The sequence below is a fragment of the Plasmodium vivax genome, chromosome 5 (genome assembly GCF_000002415.2).
Source record: "Plasmodium vivax chromosome 5, whole genome shotgun sequence".
Lineage (NCBI taxonomy): Eukaryota > Apicomplexa > Aconoidasida > Haemosporida > Plasmodiidae > Plasmodium > Plasmodium vivax.
In genome coordinates this window covers 975,033-995,808 of record NC_009910.1, presented here as the reverse complement: position 1 = coordinate 995,808, position 20,776 = coordinate 975,033, and the positions used below count along the sequence as shown (strand labels likewise).

General features: G+C 52.9%; 2 protein-coding genes across 2 annotated transcripts; one reads left to right on the top strand and one right to left on the bottom strand.

Annotated features, from left to right (window-relative positions):
* Positions 1 to 3,344: 3,344 nt before the first annotated feature.
* PVX_089970 (hypothetical protein, conserved) lies at positions 3,345 to 6,367 on the top strand. The gene is made up of 12 exons (XM_001615036.1): positions 3,345 to 3,705; positions 3,957 to 4,038; positions 4,210 to 4,278; positions 4,393 to 4,505; positions 4,618 to 4,738; positions 4,893 to 4,963; positions 5,097 to 5,175; positions 5,317 to 5,377; positions 5,496 to 5,544; positions 5,627 to 5,697; positions 5,825 to 5,878; positions 6,031 to 6,367. The coding sequence occupies exons 1-12, from the start codon at positions 3,654 to 3,656 to the stop codon at positions 6,097 to 6,099; spliced, it is 891 nt and encodes a 296-aa protein (XP_001615086.1). The 5' UTR covers positions 3,345 to 3,653; the 3' UTR covers positions 6,100 to 6,367.
* A 193-nt stretch (positions 6,368 to 6,560) lies between these two features.
* On the bottom strand, positions 6,561 to 20,291 carry PVX_089965 (hypothetical protein, conserved; the record flags this gene model as incomplete). Its single annotated transcript, XM_001615035.1, has 3 exons — positions 6,561 to 16,345; positions 16,745 to 16,964; positions 17,277 to 20,291. 3 exons carry the CDS (start codon positions 20,289 to 20,291, stop codon positions 6,561 to 6,563), a joined length of 13,020 nt encoding a protein of 4,339 aa, XP_001615085.1.
* Positions 20,292 to 20,776: the final 485 nt, after the last annotated feature.

Here is a 20,776-nt window from a genome sequence, read left to right as displayed (position 1 = left end):
AAAAAGCTGAAGAAGTCAACAGACCCATTATTCATTTCCACTCTGGAGCAAAAGTACAAGCAAGTTTGCCTAGACATTGAAACTAGGAAAAAGGAAATCAAGTTTTTAAAGGACAGCATAAGGAAAAATGAAAAGCTATTAGATTCTAATAAGAGGAAGCCCAACAAAATAGCCTTGGAGAAGGAATACAGAAATTTGCTAAGCCAGCAGTCGACGCTGTGCTCCCGGCTGATTCAGCTGCAGAATGGGAACCGCCTCTACGAGGAGAACATTTGCAAGTAGGTCCTCCCCCAAAGGGGTTGCCGCGGGGATGCTCCAAAAAGGCAGCCCCATCTGCATCATGCGCACAGTTATTTTACGCGCTATTATATCATTACACTGTTTTGTTGTCTTATCGCTTTACTGTTTTTTCTTCCTTTTTTTTTTCCTTTTTTTTTTCTTTTTTTCCCCCCTCTGCAGAATCAACGCGCAGCTGGACGAGATAAAAAAGAAAATGAACGAACTTAACATAGACAGGAAAAGGGAGGACGACGGCCTGGCGGGCGCCGAAAACGACGCGTCCAAGGAGAACCTCGAGAGACGCATTTTCCTCCTCAACACGAAGAGAGACGAACTGAAAAAAGAAAAAAATAGCCACATCAGCAACTTGAGCAACACTTTGGCAAAATTAAAAAAACAAATCTCCAATTTGGAGGAAGAAAAAATGAATTTGCTTAATGAAGAAAAAAATAATCTCGAAAAACACAACATTTTGAAGAGGGCATTAAATATAAAACTGCTAAAAGGTAATAGAGGTGGGGATGGGAAGGTTAAAGCTACGCTGCTCAGAAGGAATGCCCCTGAGAGGGGAGAACGTACACATGAACGAGCCACTGATGTGGAGCTTATGAAGAGGGAAGGGGAAACTACTTGGGCTGGTAACGACCAGATTGAGGAGAAAAATTTTATAGAACAATTGCTGGAGGATGGAAATGGCCGCGAACTTCCCCATGAGGAAGTTGCCCACACGGCACTGCCGGGAGAGAAGAAAGAAGACACGCGTGAGGGGAAGAAAGAAGACGCACGTGAGGAGGAGAAAGAAGCCGCTCGTGAGGGGGACCACCTCTCGGTGCCAACCCAGTCGAAGAGCCTCCCCCAAGGTAACAAAAACGACTCGCAGAAAATAAAAAAAAAGAAAAAAAAAGTATTTATCCCGGAATTTGAAAATGACATACTTTTGAAGCTGGAGAAGCAGATCACGGAGAAGCTCGGGCGTAGTGCAAGGGAGGGGGTGGCTGAGGAGGTGAAGGAGGAGGTGAATGAGGAGGTGACTGAGGAAGTGAAGGAAGAGGTGAATGAGGAAGTGACTGAGGAGGTAAATGAGGAGGTAGATGAGGAAGTAACTGAGGAAGTGACTGAGGAGGTGACGGAAGAGGTGAATGAGGAGATAACTGAAGAGGTAGATGGGGAGGTAAATGAGATGGCTGAAGAGGTGACTGAGGAGGTAAATGAGATGGCTGAAGAGGTGACTGAGGAGGTGAATGAGGTAGATGGGGAGGTGATCGAGGAGGTAGCTGAGGAGGTGTCTGAAAAGGTGAATGAGGTAGATGGGGAGGTGATCGAGGAGGTAACTGAAGAGGTGGAAGAGGTGATGGATGAGGTGAATGAGGAAATGATTGAGGAGGTAAATGAGGAGGTAAATGAGGAGGTGGCTGAGGAGATGATTGAGGAGGTAAATGAGGAGGTAGCTGAGGAGGTGATGGAAGAAGTGGCTGAGGAGGTGATGGAAGAAGTGGCTGAGGAGGTGGCTGAGGAGGTGGCTGAGGAGGTGGCTGAGGAGGTGGCTGAGGAGGTGGCTGAGGAGGTGGCTGAGGAGGTAGCTGAAGAGGTAGCTGAAGAGGTGACGGAAGAAGTGGCTGAGGAAGTGGAGGAAGAGGTGAATGACGCAGAGGAGGGGCAAGAAAATGTGAAAGACACACAAGGAGTGGAAGCTGTACAGGAGGAAGAAGTAGAAGCAGCACAGGAGGACGTAGGAGCTGTACAGGAGGACGCTGAAGCTGCCCAGGAGGACGCTGAAGCTGTGCTGGAGGACGCAGAAGCCGCGCAGGAAATCACAACTGGAGAGGCACAAGACGCTCTTGGCGATGACGACGCATGTGGCAGCCGCCATGACGAATTGAATGATGACCCCCCCGAGAGGCACACACCGGTGAGAAAGCCTCCAAATAGCGAACCCCCCTCCCCGCTGCAAAAGCGGAGCGACGATGAAGCAAGCCAGGCGAGCATCGAAATGAAGGAGGAAGAAGAACAGTTGGGGAGTGGCATGGGGAACGAAACGGACAAATTAGACGGTGCTGATGAGGAAGTGCTTAGTGAGGATGGTACAAATGGTGGGGTGGAAAAACGGGAAGACGCGCAGTCATGTCGAGGGGAAACAGGTGAGGAAAGCAGCGAGTTGCTCCAGACGGGCCAGATAAATAATGGTGAGGGGAGGCCCGGTGGGGAGGAAGAGAAAACCCACGAAGGGGAGGAGCAGTAGACTACAACGAAGGGGAGGAGCCGCAAATTCCAACGAAGGGGATGCGAATCACCTGGATGAGGCCAACCACCCCACAGACGATTAACCAAATGAGGAGTTTGACCAAAACGCATTTTGCTTCCAAGCGACTGCGTGTACATTCTCAGATCTACCCCATTTCAGTGGCCTAAATGGGACTTTAAAAATAGGCGGGGGGGCCATCCTACCCACATTTGGATCACACCCTTATGCCGCGAACATCACATCACATCGCATCGCAGCACATGTGCAAATGTACACACCTTTCCACATGCCTACATGAATCAGCACAGATGGTGTTCCTTCCTCTTTAAAAAAAAAAAAACTCTCATCACTGTTTCGTGGCCCTTTATAATGTCCTTTTAAAATGGCACTTCTTTGTGCTCCCCGGGAATATCTTTTTTCTGTTCGGGGGGGCCATCGGGGGCGCCACCAGGAGCCCTCTTTTGGCTCTTCCACTTTAGCAGCGTTTATGCAAGCACTTCACCCCTTCGGTGAGGCATACGCGACTGCGACTGTGATTGCGACTGAGACTACCCCTCCCCCTGCGTGATGGATGAGCGGCCATGGTTAGCTACTGTGCCTCCACCCGTAAGGCTGAGCGGTGTGCTCTTCCTCCGCAGGGGGTGACACGTTCCCCATTTGACCCACGCCGCATGTTTTCTCCACGCCTTCGAAATGGCGGCATGTGGCATCCAAACTGGGGAGGAACAATTTTTTGGACTGGTCTATCCCCCCAGCCAGTGCCCTCTCCACGTGAAAAAAAAAAAAAAAAAAAAAAAAATAGCAAAACGGAACTACGCTGTACGAGCGAAACGAAGCAGGACAAAGTAGCATTTTTAAATGAACACCCAGGCGACGCATGAGTCGAATTGTTTGCCCCTACCGGTTTCTCCTCCGCAGTGGCGGTAATAACGTCGCGGCAGTAGTAACGTCACGGCAGTAATAACGTCAGGGCAGTAATAACACCGTGGACCTTCGCGTAAAGCATTTCATCTTCGCCCCACGCGACATCTCTGTAGCGAATCTGCCAAAGTAGATTTTTTAAAATCGCCAAAATTTGAGCCCCCCCCCCAAAAAAAAATCGCCAACTTTTCGTTTGCCTGCCCTCGCAACCATGACCAGTTATCGGAAGGCCTACCACGCGGGCTCCTGGTACTCTAGCAGTGGTAATTCTGCACGCGTCTCTCTGCAAGATAGGGGGGAGCGTGCCTCGATGAGCTGAGCAGCTAAGAGGGGATGTGGGTCCGGAAGGCATGCCACCACATGGAAGCCACACACAGCGAACGTTGCTTCCCCACCCGGATTGACTTCCACGATTGCAGCGGTCCATCGGTCTACCACTTCGTCGCTTCTCCATTTCGTCACTTCTGCATTTCGTCACTTCTGCATTTCTCCACCGCCCTGCCCCCCACCGCAGGCCGCGCGCTGAAGAACTCCATAGACACTCATTTCGAGAGCATCAGCTGCAAGAAGCAGAGCGTGAAAGCGGCCATCTGTCCGTAAGGCTGCGTGCACGTGGCAGTCCACACAGTTGCCTATGCGCGTTCGGGCAGACCGGCGCAACGCTGCCATTTGGCATCTACCATTTGCTGTTTCATCATTTCGTTGTATTTCATTATATTTCTTTTTTTCCTTTTTTTCTTTTTTTTGTTTTGCCGCTCCCCCCCCAGACACGCCGGATATGACTACGCGCTGCAAACGAATTCCCACGTTTACGCCTGCATCAGCGTAGAGAATGTGTAAGTGGGTCCTTTCGCGCCCCGTTGGTGTGGGTATCTTTTGCCGGGTGGCCATCCTACCGAGTGGCAGCCACCTCGCAGGTGACACTTCCCCTCCTTCCCCCCTCCCCACAGAAAGAACATCTTCATCCTTGGCCCCAACCACCACATATACAACAAGGGGTGTCTGTTCCCCCACGTGGAGAAGTACGAGACTCCGTTCGGCTTCCTGCAGATAAACAGGGAGGGTAATGCCGTCACATCTGCGTTGGTCACCTGTTGGGGGATTTGGCTGGCCGATTTGGCTGCCAACCCGTCTGCCTCTCCGCTCGCACTGCCACACGTTCTCCCCCCCCGCAGTCATTTCGGAGATCCTGCAGAACGACGTGGACCACCTGTTCGACTTCATCGGGGACGAGGACGACGAAGAGGAGCACTCCATCGAAATGCAGTTGCCCCTGATCAAATACATAATTAAGGAGTAACCCTTTCGGCGCGGCCGAGCGGAAAAAAAAAAAAAAAAAAAATAAGAAAATAAAATAAAATAAATACATGTAGCAAATGTAATAAATGCATCACATGGAAGGGAAACACGCAGACAGCCGCCTCATAGCCCTGCATTCCCCCTCCCGCAGAAAGGACATAAAAATAATCCCCATATACGTCGGCTGCATCGGGAATGACATCCAAAAGATAGACCGCTTTTGTAGGCAGCGAGGCCGGCGCGCAAGGAGAAGCACCACGCGTTAACGCCAGCGTTGGTGCTAATGCGAATGCCAACGTTAATGCTAATGCCAACGTTGATGATGAGGTTTTTTTTTTTTTTCCTTTCCGTGCAGGCAACCCGCTAAAGAAATACTTCCAAGACGAGGGCAACCTGTTTCTGTTTTCGTCTGACTTTTGTCACTACGGAAGAAGGTAGTTCAGCGCACTTCACGAGGAGGGCCTCCCCACTGTTGGGAATTCCTCCCCCGCTTCGCTTACCGCTCCGCTGTTATTGCTTCCGTTTCGCTCACCACTCCGTTGATATCACCCCCCTTTGTTCCCCCCCTCGAGCAGATTCAGCTTTACCAACATTCTGCAAAAGTACAACGACACGCACATCTTCAAGCAGGTGGAGGTACTCTCCCTGAGGAGGCGCAAATGACGTTTCTCCCTCGCACGTTTGGGGGGGGAGGTACCCCTGGGAAGTGAACCAATCTGTGTGCCTTTCCCCTTTTCCCACCGCCCCTTTGTAGAACATGGATCGAGACGCAGCCAGCATAATCAGTCGCCACGATATAGCAGGTGAGTCTGCGCGTCCCCTTTGTGAAGGACCTCCTCCTATCTGTTTGCCTCTTCACTTGGTGCCTTTTCCCTCCGCTTGCAGACTTCATTGAGTACCTGAACAAAACGCACAACACCATCTGCGGGTCGAATCCGATAAAGATGATGCTGCAGGTAGGCGCGCCACGCGGGTGCATCCAATGGTCTGTTAATCTCTCGTCTGCTAACCTCTCATCCGCTCATTCGCTAATCTCTCATCTGATCCGTCCGCTCATTTTCCCTCCATGCGCCCCCCCCCCAGCTGCTCCAAGACCTCCCCGGAAAAGTGTCCACCAAGCTGATGCACTACTCGCAGGTAGGCCCTCCCCACCAGTTGTCCTCCCACCGTTCACGCGATGGGCCCTTTTGCATGCGGCGCCGCCATAATTGGCACCTTCTCATGTGTCACCTCCACATGGGGTATCTCCACTTCTGTTCATGCCTCCACCTGCGCACCTTCCCCCCCAGTCGAACCAGGCGAGGAGCGCGAACGATTCCTCCGTGTCCTACGCGGGGATGGTGTCCTTTATTAATTAATCGAGCCCCCGCGCTTCCATATGTGCATCCCTGCGGAGGGGCAATTTTTTACAAGTGGGCACCCGCGCGGAAATGCACAGACGCTCAATTGTGTGCCCACTTGCGGGAAAAAATTCAGTCGGCCAAAGGCGCCCCATTAAACAAACCATGGCTTGTCTTCCAATCGGATGATGCAGTGGCATTTGCAACAAAGTTGTGGGGAAAAAAAAAGGGCAGATAGAAGGAACGCGAGATGTGCGTCATGCGGGTGGGAAGCGGTACATACGGCACAAAAAAAAAAAGGAAATAAAAAAGAAGCAGTTCCATTACATACACAATCGTAGAGTATACCCTTTGGGAGAGACCCCCCCCGGTGGTGGCTACTCCGACGAAGGCGTCATCCGCCGCTCGCACAGTCAAGAGGGTTTATCTCTTCGTTCGCTCTTTTTTTTTTTTTTTTCCCCCCAACTTACTTCCTCATTTCACTTCCCTATATTTAGATTGTGCGTGAACGATATGTGCGTTATATTTTGCACGTCTCGCTTTTTCCTCCTTTTCAGCTTCTTCTTTTTTTGCTTCGGCTGGTCAGCTTCCCCCCGCGTGCGCCGCGGTTCCGCCTCACTTTGGGGGGTTCCCCGTGGGGCGCGGCTGGCCCGCTGAAGTGCACGTGCCTGTTTGGCATCTCCCCCAGCGGTGTGGGGTTTACCCCTCAGGGGGGTGCCGCTACCTACCCGTTCAGCAGGACGCTGTAGGGGGGAATCATCCCCTGGGGAGACTCGGCTGAGCACATCGAGGAGTGTCCTCCGCATGGCAGTACCGCTACGCTGCCGCAGCTCCTTGGAAAATGGGCTCGTAAAAACACTTTTCCAAAAAAACGTTGGGTAGCTAAAGGAGAAAAAGTTCTTCAAGTAGGCGCTGGTCCTGTTTTCCCTCTGCTGCTGCGCATAGTAGCGATAGTACTGTCTGGAAATTAAAAGTCCCCGACTGGGTTCGAAGCTGAAGAAGGGATTAATGTGTTTATTTAATGGGTAAGTTGAGTCTTGGTTAATCCTCGTGGCCGCCTTACTGCTATGCTCCAGCTGGTGCTCGCACTTGTGCTTCAGCGTAACAACGATGCTGTAGAGGTTATTCAAGGGGCACAGCAACTGCAGGTTGTTTTTTAAAAGACTCTCCAAAAAGGACAACACATTTAACGTCGTGGAGGAGGAGTGTTCCGATATATTAATATTTTTCAAAAGATAAAAAAAGATGCTAATGTAATTGTAAAAATATATTTTTTTTATTTTTTTTAAAATATACTGTATGTTTTTTTTTTTTTTATTTTTTATTTTGATGGCCGATATGTTCATGAGGAAGTTTTTCGTCAGCAATAACTTCAGCAGGTAATTCACGTTAATGTAGATCTTCGTCTTTTTGATGTCAAGGTTATATATGTAGAGGAGGAAATTCCTTTTTTTTTCGCTCGTGGGTATGTACAGGCTGCGCGCGGCGGCGAACGGCTGGAGTTCGCTCAGCCCTTCCCCCCCGTGCAGCAGCGCCCGCAGCGCGCCGTCGCCTCGGCTGGGCGGACTGCCCCTACAGCGATTGGGAGGACTTCCCCTATTACCGCGATTGCCTCGATTGCCGCTACTGCCGCTACTGCCGCTACTTCCGCTACTGCCGGCAACGCTGAAGTAGCGCCACTGCCTGCACACGTACTCGTAGCACTGGGGCACGACGTTGACGAAGTAGTTATAGTCCAGCGTCAGACTCAGGCTTGCAATTTCGATGGAGAGGTTCTTGATGATCTCCCTGCGCCTCCCGCTCAGCTTCTGCTGCTTTATCTGCTCGATGAACTGCACCAGGTTGTCTATTTGGCGCGTCGCCCCATGTCCGCGGTTGGCATCGGAGCGGTTCGTATCTCGGCCGGTGGCATGTCCGCGGTTGGCATCACCCCCCTCTCTGTCGCCGTCGGAGGAGCCCCGCCGAGAGCCCCTCCCCCTCTTGTAAAAGTGGTAGGCGCTGTACAGCAGCGCGTGCGCCCTGTTCCTGGCGAAGTGGTTCGAGCTCACCACGCGCGCAGCGTTCCTTTCGGTGAAGGTGACTCTTCTTCCTTTGGTCTCTTCCACTAGGAGGGTCTCCCCCCCCTTCCTCTCACCTCTGTTGGTGGAGACCACATTTGAGGGGTCAACCCACTCGATTGTCTCTCTCTGTCTGCGCCTCTTCCTCTGTCTCCTCGCTCTCTCCAAGTGACAGCAAGCATGCACGATATTCAGGCTATTATAAATATGCTTGTATTTCATAACCCTCTGTTTTAGCAAGTCTATATTTACATGCACACACGTTTCCTCCTCATTATATTTGGTAAGAATGGTGTGGCTGTTTCCTTCGAAGGGTTTCTTTTCTACCCCCTCGTCTTCTTTACTCACACGGATGTTATCTATTAGGATGAGCACTCTCTCGTAGAAATCGGAAAAGCTCATGCTGACCACATGCACGTTGCTTTTTAGCAAATCAAACAGCTGCCTATACAGGAGGACGTTCTTCACGTAGCTGCAGAACAGGTGGGAGGAGTACTGGCAGTAGAGCTTGCTCTTGAACAGTCTATACACGCTGTAGATTTTTGAAGCGTTTCTTTTCCTCGTCAGGGAGAGGGTTCTCCCCGGCCCCCGGCTCGTCCTGCCTGCCGCCATCGTGCCTGCCGCCATCGTGCTTGCCGCAAACGTGCCTGCCGCCATCGTGTCCGCCGCCATCGTGGTGACACTCTCTGGCCCGCTTCTCCTGAGTAGCCGCCTCACCATGCTGCCGCTCCTCCTTAGGGGACTCCCTCCCCATTCGCCCGGCTCATCGGACAAACCCTGCATATGCCACCCCTCCGGATGACTCCCCTGCATATGCAACTTCTGCAGATGGCTCCCCTTCCCGCTGCGCTCTTTCCTCCCCCCGCGCACCCGGCAGAACCCTATGCAGCGCTTCCTCCGCGCCAGGGACTTCCCGTCCAGGCACTGGAAGGTGAACAAGTTGAAGAAAATTTTGCTAAAGTGAATCCGCTGATTCATCTGCACGAGGGTAGTGGCCTCCCCCGACAGGTCCTCGAACTTCAGCAACAGGTTAACACTCTTAATAAACAATTTGACATTGACCAGGTCCTTCTCGCTCAGTCCGTAGAGGTTGTTCACGTAGATGACCCCCCCCCTCGTGTCCTCCATTCGGGGGAGCGAGCCATTCGTGTGATTCCACTTGGGCGACGCCCCTATTGGGGACTCCCCCACCATGTGCCTCTCCCCCTTGAGGAAGTGGAAAAAGTAGTCCAGCGAAAAGACATTCTTCAAAAACTGGGACTCCCTCACTCCATTCACAATCATGTTAGCATCATTATTTTTGTTGAGCACCATATCGCAGTGGTGCTTCACGAGGTACAGTTCGTAGTACACCTGTTGGGTTTCCCCCATGCCAGGGACAACCCCTTTAACTCTCCTCCTCTTGAGCAGGAAAAAGGAAAAGGAAAAGGACGAAATGAGGTTACAAACCAGGGAGAACTTCATCACGTGGAAGTTTTGATACATCTCTGCGGTTTTTACCAAGTGGAGGTAGTTCCTAACCGATTGGTATCTTCTCATCTGCATGTCATCTCCCAGCTTGAGTAGCAACTGTAGGGACCCATTCATTAAAATAAATTTTGGAAAGAAAAAAAAAATACATTTCTCCCCTTTGAAGATCACGTACCTTCTCTTAACAAAAAAGAGGTGTCTGCTTTGGGCTGGGTTAACAAAGAAGGGGACCTCCAAATTATTATAAATGTGGATGCTCCCCTTCTTTCTCATCACCTGCTCGTTTATCTTCTCTTTGTAGCTTTGGAATGCTCGTCTCATGGGGTTCCTCTTCGTGAAGGCCACGGGGTCGGGGTGCACTTTGGGTAAGCTATTGCATGCGTGGAGGGTGCGGTTGTCCTCGGCTGAGCGGAGCCTTCCAAGGGGGGGTTCCCCTTCCGAGGTGGCTTCCTCAACAGGTGGGGCTTCCTCTTCAGGGGTCTCTCCTCCGTCTTCTTCTTCCCCCCCCAACAAGAGCGGAACTCTCTTAATAAAAACGTAATACGTTTTGTCCTTCTCCACCGTGGCGATGTGAAAGAGCTTCTCCTTCACCACCGTCAGGTGCTGGTCGTTCTTCATTTGAATATGAGCGTACTTGTACGTGTAGAAGTAGGTGGAGCAGTTTTTGTGGATCCTTAGGTACTTCCCCCTCACGTGTTTGGTCTTCACCACCCGGGGGGCCCCCCTCCTCTCGAGGGTCTTCCGGGCCAGGACTTTCAGCGCGCGTGCGTAGTTAACCAGTTTGGCTCTTCCCGGGCGGTTCCCTTTGTTGAGCGGCATATCGATGAGTGGCACTTCGTCCAGCGGCACTTTGCTGAGCGGCACTTTGTTGAGCGACACTTCGTCGGGCAGAAGTTGGCCTGCGCCCCCCGGCTTCCTCACCTTAAGGCTGACGAAGTCCCACGCGCTTTTGTTCTTTATGGTTAGCTCCTGCACGCTCATGCTCTCCAGCAGGTGGGTGCGGTCAGCGCGGCTGCTCTCCGCCTTCTCTTCGTCAAAGAGGGCGGCGATTTTCCCGAGGTAGCCGCTTCGTTGAGGGTGCCCACCTGGTGCGCCTCCCCCCGAGTCGTCCTCGCTCGTGGGGGAGAAGCAGGAGTGCTCGCTGAAGTTCAGGTCGTCGCTTTGGTCCGAGTCGTGCGGCTGCCGCTCCCGCTCCCGCTGCCTCTCCCGCTGCTGTGTCTGGCGCTCCCCCTCCAGCGCGTCCTGCGGCTTGGACTTGACCTCGAAGGAGTACTTGGTGAGGTTGACCAGAACGAGGTAGGGAAAGAACTGGACGAAGGAAATGCCAAAGCAGTGGAAGCGCACGTGGTGGACGCGCACCGTCAAGTACTCCTCGTTGAGCTGAATCACCTTCGTGTAGGACCTGTTTACTTCGTAGGAGACGGAGTCGCCGCTCGCCGCCTTGTTGTGGCTGTTGAGGGCGAAGCGGTGGTTGAAGCAGTAGTTTTTGATGCGCCCCTCGGTGGGGTCTTTGCCACCGTCTCTGCCTCGGTCTCTGGTTTGGCCATCGTCTCTATCTTTTTTTTTGCCCTTTTCTTTTCCCTCTTCTTCCCCTTCCCCTTGGCTCTTCTTTTCCCCTTCTGCTACCCTCAAAACATCCCCGTCCGCCGCGAAGACCCTCTTCTCCACAACCGGGGGCAGCAGAAGGAAATCCTCCTTGAGCGCGCCGTACGTTTCCTTCAGACTGTACTTCTTAACTTCGCTCTCGAATTTGAGGTCGTCCAGACAGTCCTCCTCGTCGTTCAGCACGTAGTACTGCAGGGCGTTCCTCGTGTAATTCACAATGTTGTGCTTGCTCACGATGGCGATGGTGTAGGTCTGCTCCCGCATGTAGATGTACACCACGAAGTAGAGGCTGTGAAATTTGACGATCTCAAAAAAGAGGATTTGGGGCGGGGGGGCTGCGTTCGCCCGGCCGACTGGTTGGTCCGCCGGTTGGTCCGCCGGTTCGTCTGGCGGTTGGTCTGCTGGTTGGTCACTCGGTTGGCTTGCCGCTTGGCCTGCTGCTTGGCCGCCTGGCTGACCGCCTGCCGCCGCGAACAACTCCTGCCTCACCTCCGCACGCGCGAAATACGCCTCATTGTTCACCCTGAAGAATTTGATCCACTGGCGGTAGAAGGAGAGACTAAAATTCAGAATGAGATTGTCTAGGAAGCAAAAGTGATACACATTAGCGAAGTCGAAACTGGGCAGGCTGTAGGTCTTGATTCTTCCCTTTTCTCTCTTCAGCAACACGTTGATGTGGAAGGGGGTCAGGTTAATTATCTGCATGCAGTTTTGGATCGACAGGACGTGAACGTTCTTTTCTACCACTTGGACGACGCTGAATAGTTTGGCGTACTTGGCTTCTTCCGCGGGGGCTTCTCCCTCCAGGTGCACTCCGTTTGGTTCGCCCTTCACGCGTAGGTCTTTTGCCCCCCCCTTCAGGTGCACTCCGTTTGCTTCGCCCTCCTGGTGTAGGTCTTTTGCTCCCCCCTCCTGGTGTAGATCTTTTGCCGCTTCCCCACACATGCGCCTCTTCACCAGGAAGAAGAAGCCGCAGTAGAGCACATGCACTCCGTCGTGCACGTCCCTAAAGACGTACCTCCGCAGCCTCAAAAACTGGGAGAACTTCATTTTGTTGCTCACGTACAGCTTATCCCTGTGCATCTTCACCACGAGCTGGATGAATTCGCACCTCTTCATAAAGTGAAAGGGGACGCTGAAGGCACTCTGCTTCTCCTTCACCACGCACGTGTTGATCGTGTTCGCCTTGATAAACTTTAACTTCAAATGGAGAAATTGCTTTGCTTTTTTCTTCCCCCCCCCACCTCCACTTGAGGGGTTATTCTTCGGTAAAGTGGAGTCCCCCTCTATCGAGGCGACGTCCCGCTTGAGGTACTCATCGAACAGGATCTTCACAAAAAAGTAGGGGTACACTCTGATGCACTTTTTGTTCTCATGGAGGCCCACGTCGATGTGTAGGTAGTTCTTCTCGTTGAGGGTTTTCTTGTGGTGTGGGTCGTGCAGCGAGTGGGGGTGGTTCCCCCGGGAGGGGTAGTCTCTCCCAGAAGAGAGGTAATCTCTCCCCATGGAGGGGTACCCCCTCCCCTTGAGAAAAACCTTCCTCCTCAGGCTGGCATCCTCCACGCTGTAAATGAGGAGGACAAACAAATTGGCACCCACAATGAGGCCGTCCTGCCTCCCCTTCACCAACCCGACGTTCTCCTCATACTCGTAGGCCAAATTGTAAGACGTGTAATTTTTTAAAATTATAAATTCCTTGTTCAGCTCATTTGGGGAGGAATCCAAATTGCGCAGATCCCTGATGGTCTTTACCCTCTCGTTGGTGACCTGACTGCTGAGCATGCACTCATGGTAGGCAAAGTACGAATGGACGAAGTGCTCATTGAAGAGGAAAACGAAATTCATTATGCTTCTCCCCAGATAGATGCGAACGTCATTTTTTATATAAATCCAGAGCTTCTTCTTTTTCCTCTCATCCATGTTGTAGCTAAATGACAGATCGAATGGATCTACAAAGGGAACCTTCCTCGCGTTTTTAAATAAGCTACTGCTAAAGTGTGAGACTTCTATGCATAGCCCATTCATCTGTTTCATGTTCAGCACCACTTGTGTTTTTCTGGGCTTCCCCTTTCGGCTTCTACTCCTCAACGTCAGCTGGTTGTTTACACAGTTTAGGGAGAACAGCTCGTGCAGGTACCCCAGAGTTAGGCAGGACACCTTCAACGCGTCCACGCTGATGTGCAGCTTGTTCGTCGCTCGCGTGCCGCGTTTGATGCCGCCCCCACCGCCGACTTTGCTTCCTCGCTTGCCTCCTCGCTTGCTGCCGCCCCCCCCCTTGCGGAACTTGGAGGAGATCACCACCCCCCGGTAGCTGTACCTGCACGTGTACACCTTCCCCTCGCGCAGCTGCCTCCCCAGGTTCTTCAAGTCCTCCACCAGAAGCTTCAAAATTAGCAAATCGTTGTTGTTTACGCCTACGGACACGTTGCTCACAATTAGGTTTACGCCGTTCTTCGTCACCTGCACTTTTGGGGGGGTGGCCATGTTCCTCCCGTGCCGGTCTGCTTGGGAGTTCTTTAAATGGGTGTCCCTCGCCTGGGGGGTGGTAACTCCGCTGACCATTCTGCGGGTGTCATTCGTGCGGTCTGCGTTGATTGCCCGGTTTGCTTGGTTCTCCTGCACAGGAGCGTGTCCCCCGCCGCTTCCCCCAGATGGCGCGTCCTTCGAGGAGTTACTACTGAGGGGGCTGCTCCCCCCCCGCTCGGCGGCGTCCCTCTTCGAGACGAAGGGAAAGCGGCTAGTCCGCTTCCACGCGATGTTCCCCCGTTCATCTGTTCCTCCCTCTTTTGATGTGCGACTCCCATCCAGGGCTGCCAAACTGGGTGTTAAAACCTCCGGGGGGAGATTCTTCCCCCCCTTATCGCCGGACTTCACGCGTAAAGACTCTCCCCGATTAAGCGCATAACTAACGCGCGTGTAGAAGCAGAGGATGTTCATAAACTCCACGACGGTGTAGAGGCAGAACTCTCGCAGGGGAATCACACTGATATGCGGTTCGTCATGGGATAGGAGCGAATCTCCACCCATGTTGCTCTGTCCGTGAAGGCACTCGGCTGGCATTGCCCCGCCACGCCGCAAAACAAATTTCCGAACGCCCATCAGGCTTAGGTACACCTTGTGCTGCTTTTCCTTGTGCTGCTTTTCCTTGTGCTGCTTTGCCTGGTTGGATGAGCTGCTCACCTGTTCCACCCGCAGGGCATTTATCGCGCCGTGGGAAGTTAGGGGGGCGTGCAGGAGGCCGCACCTCACCTTGAGGTGCTGCGTGGATATGTGGAAGTGCGTTTTGCTGACGTGCACGAGGGAGCCTCTTTGTGCTTCCTCCCTTTTGGGGGGGTTTTCCCTCTGGGGGGTGTGCGTCCCTCTCTCTGTCTGCTTCGATCGTTGCGTATGCATCGATTGTTGTGCCTGCTTCGATCGCTGCGCCTGCTTCGACCGATGCACCTCGCTCCCCCGAATGGCCCCCCTCCTCTTCCGCTTCTTCCTCTCAACGTCCACCTTTACACTCGTGCTGACCACCCAGTCGTAGAGGAACACCCTCCTCCTCAAGTTCCCATCGGAATTTTTTTTTTTTTTTTTCTGCTTCACCAAGTAGACGTTTTTCCGCCCCTCCCCCCGTTCGGTAGTTACGTAGGATGGCTGGTGCTTCCCCTCGGGGGGCTTCCCATAAATGGATTCTTTCTTCCCTTTGCTTCGCTTCTGCGTTGCGGTGGAAACGGCTTCCCTCTTCCGTCTGTGTAACTCGTTTGCCCTTTCCTCGGCAAACACTCTGTGGCTGTCTTCCCTCTGGTGTTTGGCTCTGCTTGGTTTTCTTTTACCTCCACTGTCGATGCGTCCACCGGGGTAGGCATGTCTCGTCTTTTCCTTCAGCAGACTCAAATCGTGTAGGATCTCCTCGTCACTCTCGTTAACGCTATCCATACGGTAGGTACACGCAGACAGCAGATGAACATTCAAGTTAGCAAAAACTATTTTAAAGTGGTAGGAAAGAAAAAGGTTTTTTTTTTTTTTCCTACCCTGAGTTGCATCCCCATGTTGTTTCGTCTGACTGAATCTCCCAACGGACAGCAACTGAAACGCTCTCCCCATTTTGGACGTGCTCACAATTTTGTAAAACTGAACAAGGGTGTGCATGGGGAGGAAGAAACAGACGTCTCTAAACGTGTGCTTGATGGTGAGGTTCAACACGGGGTCTCCCTTCACAGAGTGTTTCAGATGCACAATCAGTTTGCCATTTGGGGTAACCTCCTTCGCGGCGATCACTTTGGCTCTCCCTTCTAAGAACTCTAATGCACTCCACATGCAAGCAGCTCTTCTTTCAACAGTGGCATCTACACATCTGTTGACGAACAGGGTGGTGCCACCCTTCCTCTGCTCTTCTTTAAACTTCCTTTCGTAATAGGCAACATTGGTGAGGTACTCCCTGAGCAGCTCCTTCCTGTTTGCACCTGCTCTCTTCAAAACGGTTGCCACGTCAGTTGGGGGAGGAGCACATCGTTTTGTTCTCCGTCTGTTTAGTCGTTTCCCTCCCGTTCGAAGTGGCACCCCTACTCCTTCCTCTCTCTCCTGTGTGCGTCCTAACCCTTTAATGGCCATCCGGTCACTCCTCATAACAGGGCTACCTCTCCGCTTGCTTAGCACCGTTTGTGTTTTCTTAACCCGGTCGACAAGTTTGTTCTCTCCAGTTGGGAGGCTTCTCCTGATGAGCATCACCCCGTTGTTGCATTGCTGGCCAACCGCCCTGACCCCCTCAATGCATTTTACCCTACTACTGCTACTCCTCCTCCTCCTCAAATTGCTCGCTTCAAAATTTTCTTTTTCTTTTTTTAAAAAAAATATGAACATGTTCATACAATTCTGGTAGTTCCGCCTCGACAAGGAGTTAAACATTTCGAACAGGTACACCTTCCCCTTCGCATCAAAATAGTCGTTGCTGCTGAACAGGAGCAGTTCCTTACACTCGTGTAGGTACCTAAAACGGTGCGTCTTCTTCTGTCTGCTTCCTCCGCTCCCCTTCCTCGTGAGCTCCCCCTTGAGGCCGCCTACGTACGCCCCCAGGAAGGCGTTCTGTCTGCCCGCGTGGAACAGCAAAAATATATTCTTCAGTTTGAAGCGCACGGATTTGAGCAGCGCATCTGTAAGGGGAGCCGGGGGGGGATCAGCACACCGCAGCTTTGACGGATGAGCACACCGTCGCTTCGTCAGATGGGCATACCGCCGCTTCGACGGATGAGCACACCGCCGCTTCACCAGATGAACATTCCGCCGCTTCACCAGATGGCCGCTTCGCCGATTGGCCCATTTGCCCACTTCCCTGCCAGCCAAGCGGATTCCCCTCTTCTGAGCTGCCTTCTTCCCCCCCACGAAGCGGCCATTTCGTGGGTCGATCCCTGGGCTGCTACCCCCCCGGAGCGCACCCGCCCCTTCTGCGGACTGCACCTTCTTCACCCTGTGCTTGGCGTGCACTCTGCGGATGATTCGCGCGAGTGGCTTGCCTGGCATCCTAGGCCCTGTGCGATTAGCTGGGCACTCACTTCTTCCACCCAAGCCGTACCTGCGCAGGAGGCGCTGCGCCTTGACGCCCAGCTCCACCACGCACACGTATAGATTAACCAACGAGATGATGTTCCCCTCGTTCAGGAAGACGTTGAAGGAGGAGTTGCCTCCGACGTGTCCATCGCCCCCCTTCTCTCCCCTACTGCTATACGATTTTAGTACCGCTTTGACATACACTTGGTGGGGGTGACTTCCCCCCTGCGTTGGCGAAGAAGAGGATGTCTCACCCCTGAGGGTGTTTGCTTTCCTCTTTAAGCATCTCAACATCTTAAAGAGGAGCCGAGCCTTCCCTTTGCGCCTCGAACATGTTATGGAAGGATAGAGCAAACGTGGGAATGGGTGGCCCGCTCGTTGGGTGCAGCTGGGTGGTTCACCGGCTCTCCTCCCCCCGCTTCTACCCACTCTGCCTCCGGTCCTCCTAACGATCTTCACACCTCCTCTACGCAGTTTAGCAATTCTACCCACTCTGCCTCCAACCCTCCTAATCATATGCACACCTCTTCTACGCACCTCCCTCGCGGGGAGCTCAAACCTCACTTGGCTCCCCAGGTGCAGATAATCAGCCTGAAAAATGAGGAACTTCTTCCCATCCTCCAGCCCTTTCAAGAACAAGTGGACGTCAAAGAGCTTACCTCGCGTGAGAGAAGCCACTTGCAGGAGTTGCCTCCTCTGAGTGGTGCCTTGGCAACTGCGAGCAAAAACGAACGTCCCTTTTTTTATTTTCAGCAGCAGTTTTTCCTTCCCCTTCTTCTTCCCCTTCTTCCTCAGCATCCTCAGCTTCTTCTTCCTCCCCTTGTTAGCCGCTTCACCTGAAGAGTCAGCACCCCCACTTCGGATGATCCCTTCCCCCCCAAGTGGACGCACAAAGTAGGTGCAGCTCCAGGTGACCCTGTTTACATCAATGTGTGCTTTTCTCACTTGGAAGAGACCTCCAAACGGTTCGTACCACATGGGTGGGTTCTTTCTTCCGTTCCCTTCCACTGGGTGGACCTCTCCCGCGGGGGGTGCGCCCTTGGTGAGACTTCCCCTTGTGAGGCTTCCCTTGGTGAGGCCACCCCCAATGCGCTTCTCCCCTGCGCCCCGTTGGTACCCCCCATGGGCATACTTGTTCCTCCTGTTTATAAAATCTCTGACCTCTTCAGCTGCGCTTCTACCACTCGTGCATCTATCAAGCGGAAAACGGGTTCTAAAAAACGGGTTCTGGAAGTTCTCCTTAATCGCTTCGATGTACCCTTTTAACAAATTTAAGAAGCTCACATGTGAAGATATGCGAACCCTGTGGATGTTCAGGTAAATCGCCATGTTGAGTGGGTCCGACAGGATCAAATTGATTCCCTCGATCTTCACGAACACGTTTCTTCTCTTCGGTTTGCTCGTTCCTGCGTGGGGAACGCTCCGTGGGGGGGGGTTACCGATCGGCTGTATGTTCACCACTTCGGTCGATGCCTCTCTCCAAATTAGGCTGCGTTCCGATGCGTGGTGGTGTGAACCAATGGGGGGGGCCGCCCCCGTAAGGGAGGTCCTGGAAAGCGCTCGCTTCTCCACAGTACCGTCTTCTCCTCCCAGATGGTTCGCCTCCCCTGTGCGTTGCTTCCCCTTCTTCACTCCCGCCCCCCCCACGATGTACCTCACTACAGTGGTCTCCTTTACCAACATGTGGAAGGACAACTTACACACGTAGAAATGGCGCCTACCGCGCGTGTTGCACCCTCCTGCGAGTCGTCGTTTTGTCCTTTGGTGGGTTCTTTTGCCAAGGTGTCTTTGCATGGGAGGAAGTTGGTGGGCCTTTCCCCCGGGGGAGGTTCCCACGGATTCTTCCTCAGCGATAGCGTTTACCGCTTCTTCATCCTCAGCGATAGTGTTTTGGGCTGCCACCTCTGCTAATTCCTTTATTGCTTCCCCCCAGTGCTGCCCGCCCGACTCCTTCACCGTTTCGATGCTCACAAGGTGACTCCTCAGCTTCACAACAAGGCAATTTGTCCCGATCTTGAAATGCCTCTTCGCCACACCCAAGGAGAGTCGCTGCTCCCCCCCGGCCATGTCCCTCTTGTCCGTGAAAAGAAACGAGCAGGTAATTCTCTTTGCGATGAAGTAAAAGAAAAGTCTTAACATTTTCTTCGTAACAGATCTGTAGAAGGTGTTGTTGTTCCTTCGCATCTGAAGAAGGTGAGATTCGGATGGGAAGACGTTTCTGAGGGGTCCCTTTGTCAGATGATTGGTCCCTCCGTGATAAGCTTCCCCTGTTTTCACTGCCCACAAATGGACGTACGCGTAGTAGGCCACGTTCAGGAAGACGTCGTGCACGTACAGGTCCAGCCTCTCCAGGGAGCATGCAACTACGTGCTTGTTCTTCACGCCGTGTCTTTTGAGCTCCCCCGAGTGGGTCAGCTGGCACTGGTGTTTCAGCGTGAGCGCGGGGGGGCGGCACTTCCCGTGGGAGGAGCAGTTAGGATCAGAGTGACCATTCGAGTGAACCCCTCCAATGTAACTTCTTTCCCTCCCTACAACGCCCCCCGGGATGCGCCCGCCACACGGCCTCAACCTTACGAGCTTCCTCTCCCCCCCATGGTCAGCAAGCGAGTACACCCTGACCCCCCTGAGGGCTTCAAACCGCAAAGGAACCGCACGGATGTTAAAATCACCAAATGAAGAGAAGCCGCATACGGACAGTTTGTTCTTAAGGAGGTAGTCCCTTTTCTTCTTCGTGGCAAAAAAGTGAAAAACGATCCTCTCAGATGTGAACTTGAAATGAACTGCTTCGACGTACCTGTCTGTGCCTTTCGAGTGGTCCAGCCGGTTCGACCCCGCCTCGTCCGTCTGCAAAAAGCTTATGGCATTCGATATTTTTTTCTTCCGCTTCTTCTTCTTCTGCTTCTTCGCATTAGGTGTTCCCTCATTGCGCAGGAAGAGGAAGAGGTTTACGCAGCGGCAGGCAAATCTCAACTGCACATTAATAAAAAAATTTAATACGTAGGTAACGCTGAAGGAGGAGCTCACATAGCCGTCTTCCTCATTCGTCTCATTCGCCACTTGGTCGTTTTCAAAAAAAACTTCCAGAGCCCCGAAGAGGAAGTTCAGTTCTTCTTGCATGGACATGAGGTCCTCCTTTGCGTGGGCTTTCACCGTCGGTTCGTCTTCACTGCTTTCTCTCCCCTGCTGGTAACGAAGAGGAGTTCCCCCCGGTGGGAATTTCCCCCACGGGAACTGCTCCTGTGGGAACTCCTCCGATGAGAAGTACACAGCTTCGCTCGTGCTGCCGCTCCCCACCTGCGCACTTTCCCGGCGGTCCCCAAACAACCCCCTCAGCAAATTCAAAACGTCGCTGTTCAGCTCGACGACCAGCGAAACGATGGAGATGCTCGCCCTGTACAGCTCGTTCCTGTCCAGGGTGAAGAACAAACAAAAGGGAAAGACCAAAATGTGGGTGCTCCCCTCATGCTCCAGATAGGCATATATGTTTGCTATTCTATAGGCTATGTTTACATGATTGTGGGGCGTCTCTCGCTTGTTCTTCAATTCTTTCATTAGGTGAAAGCCTCGACGTGTCCTCAACTTCTGCACTGCCTTTCTCTTTACGTGCACGATGTTTTGATTTGTAAAGTGCAGGAGCGTATGGTCCAGGCAAAGGACCAGCGTGGGCGCGCGCAGCTTCGTTAGCTCCACTTTGACCCGCGTAACCTGCGCGTTTACGTGAATAAGCGGCGGGCGGGGGCGCCCCCGACCGCTGCTGAGTATATTGCTACCGTGTGCCTTCAAACTGTGTACATTGCCACCGTGTGGAAGGCTGCTGAGTAGATTGCCACCGCGTCGAATGCCACCGTGTGGCTTCCTTCCAGTGCCCCCCCCCAAATGGTGGTGCAGCACGAAGAGATCCCGCTCCAGCAGCCCCCCCACCAGCGTGCAGAACCGCTCCACCCGACGGACGACCAGGCTGACGCACTCAACCTGCAGACCTACGTTGTAACGACTTGGTTTACTCCCCCCCCGTCCGCACTTCCTATGCACCTGTA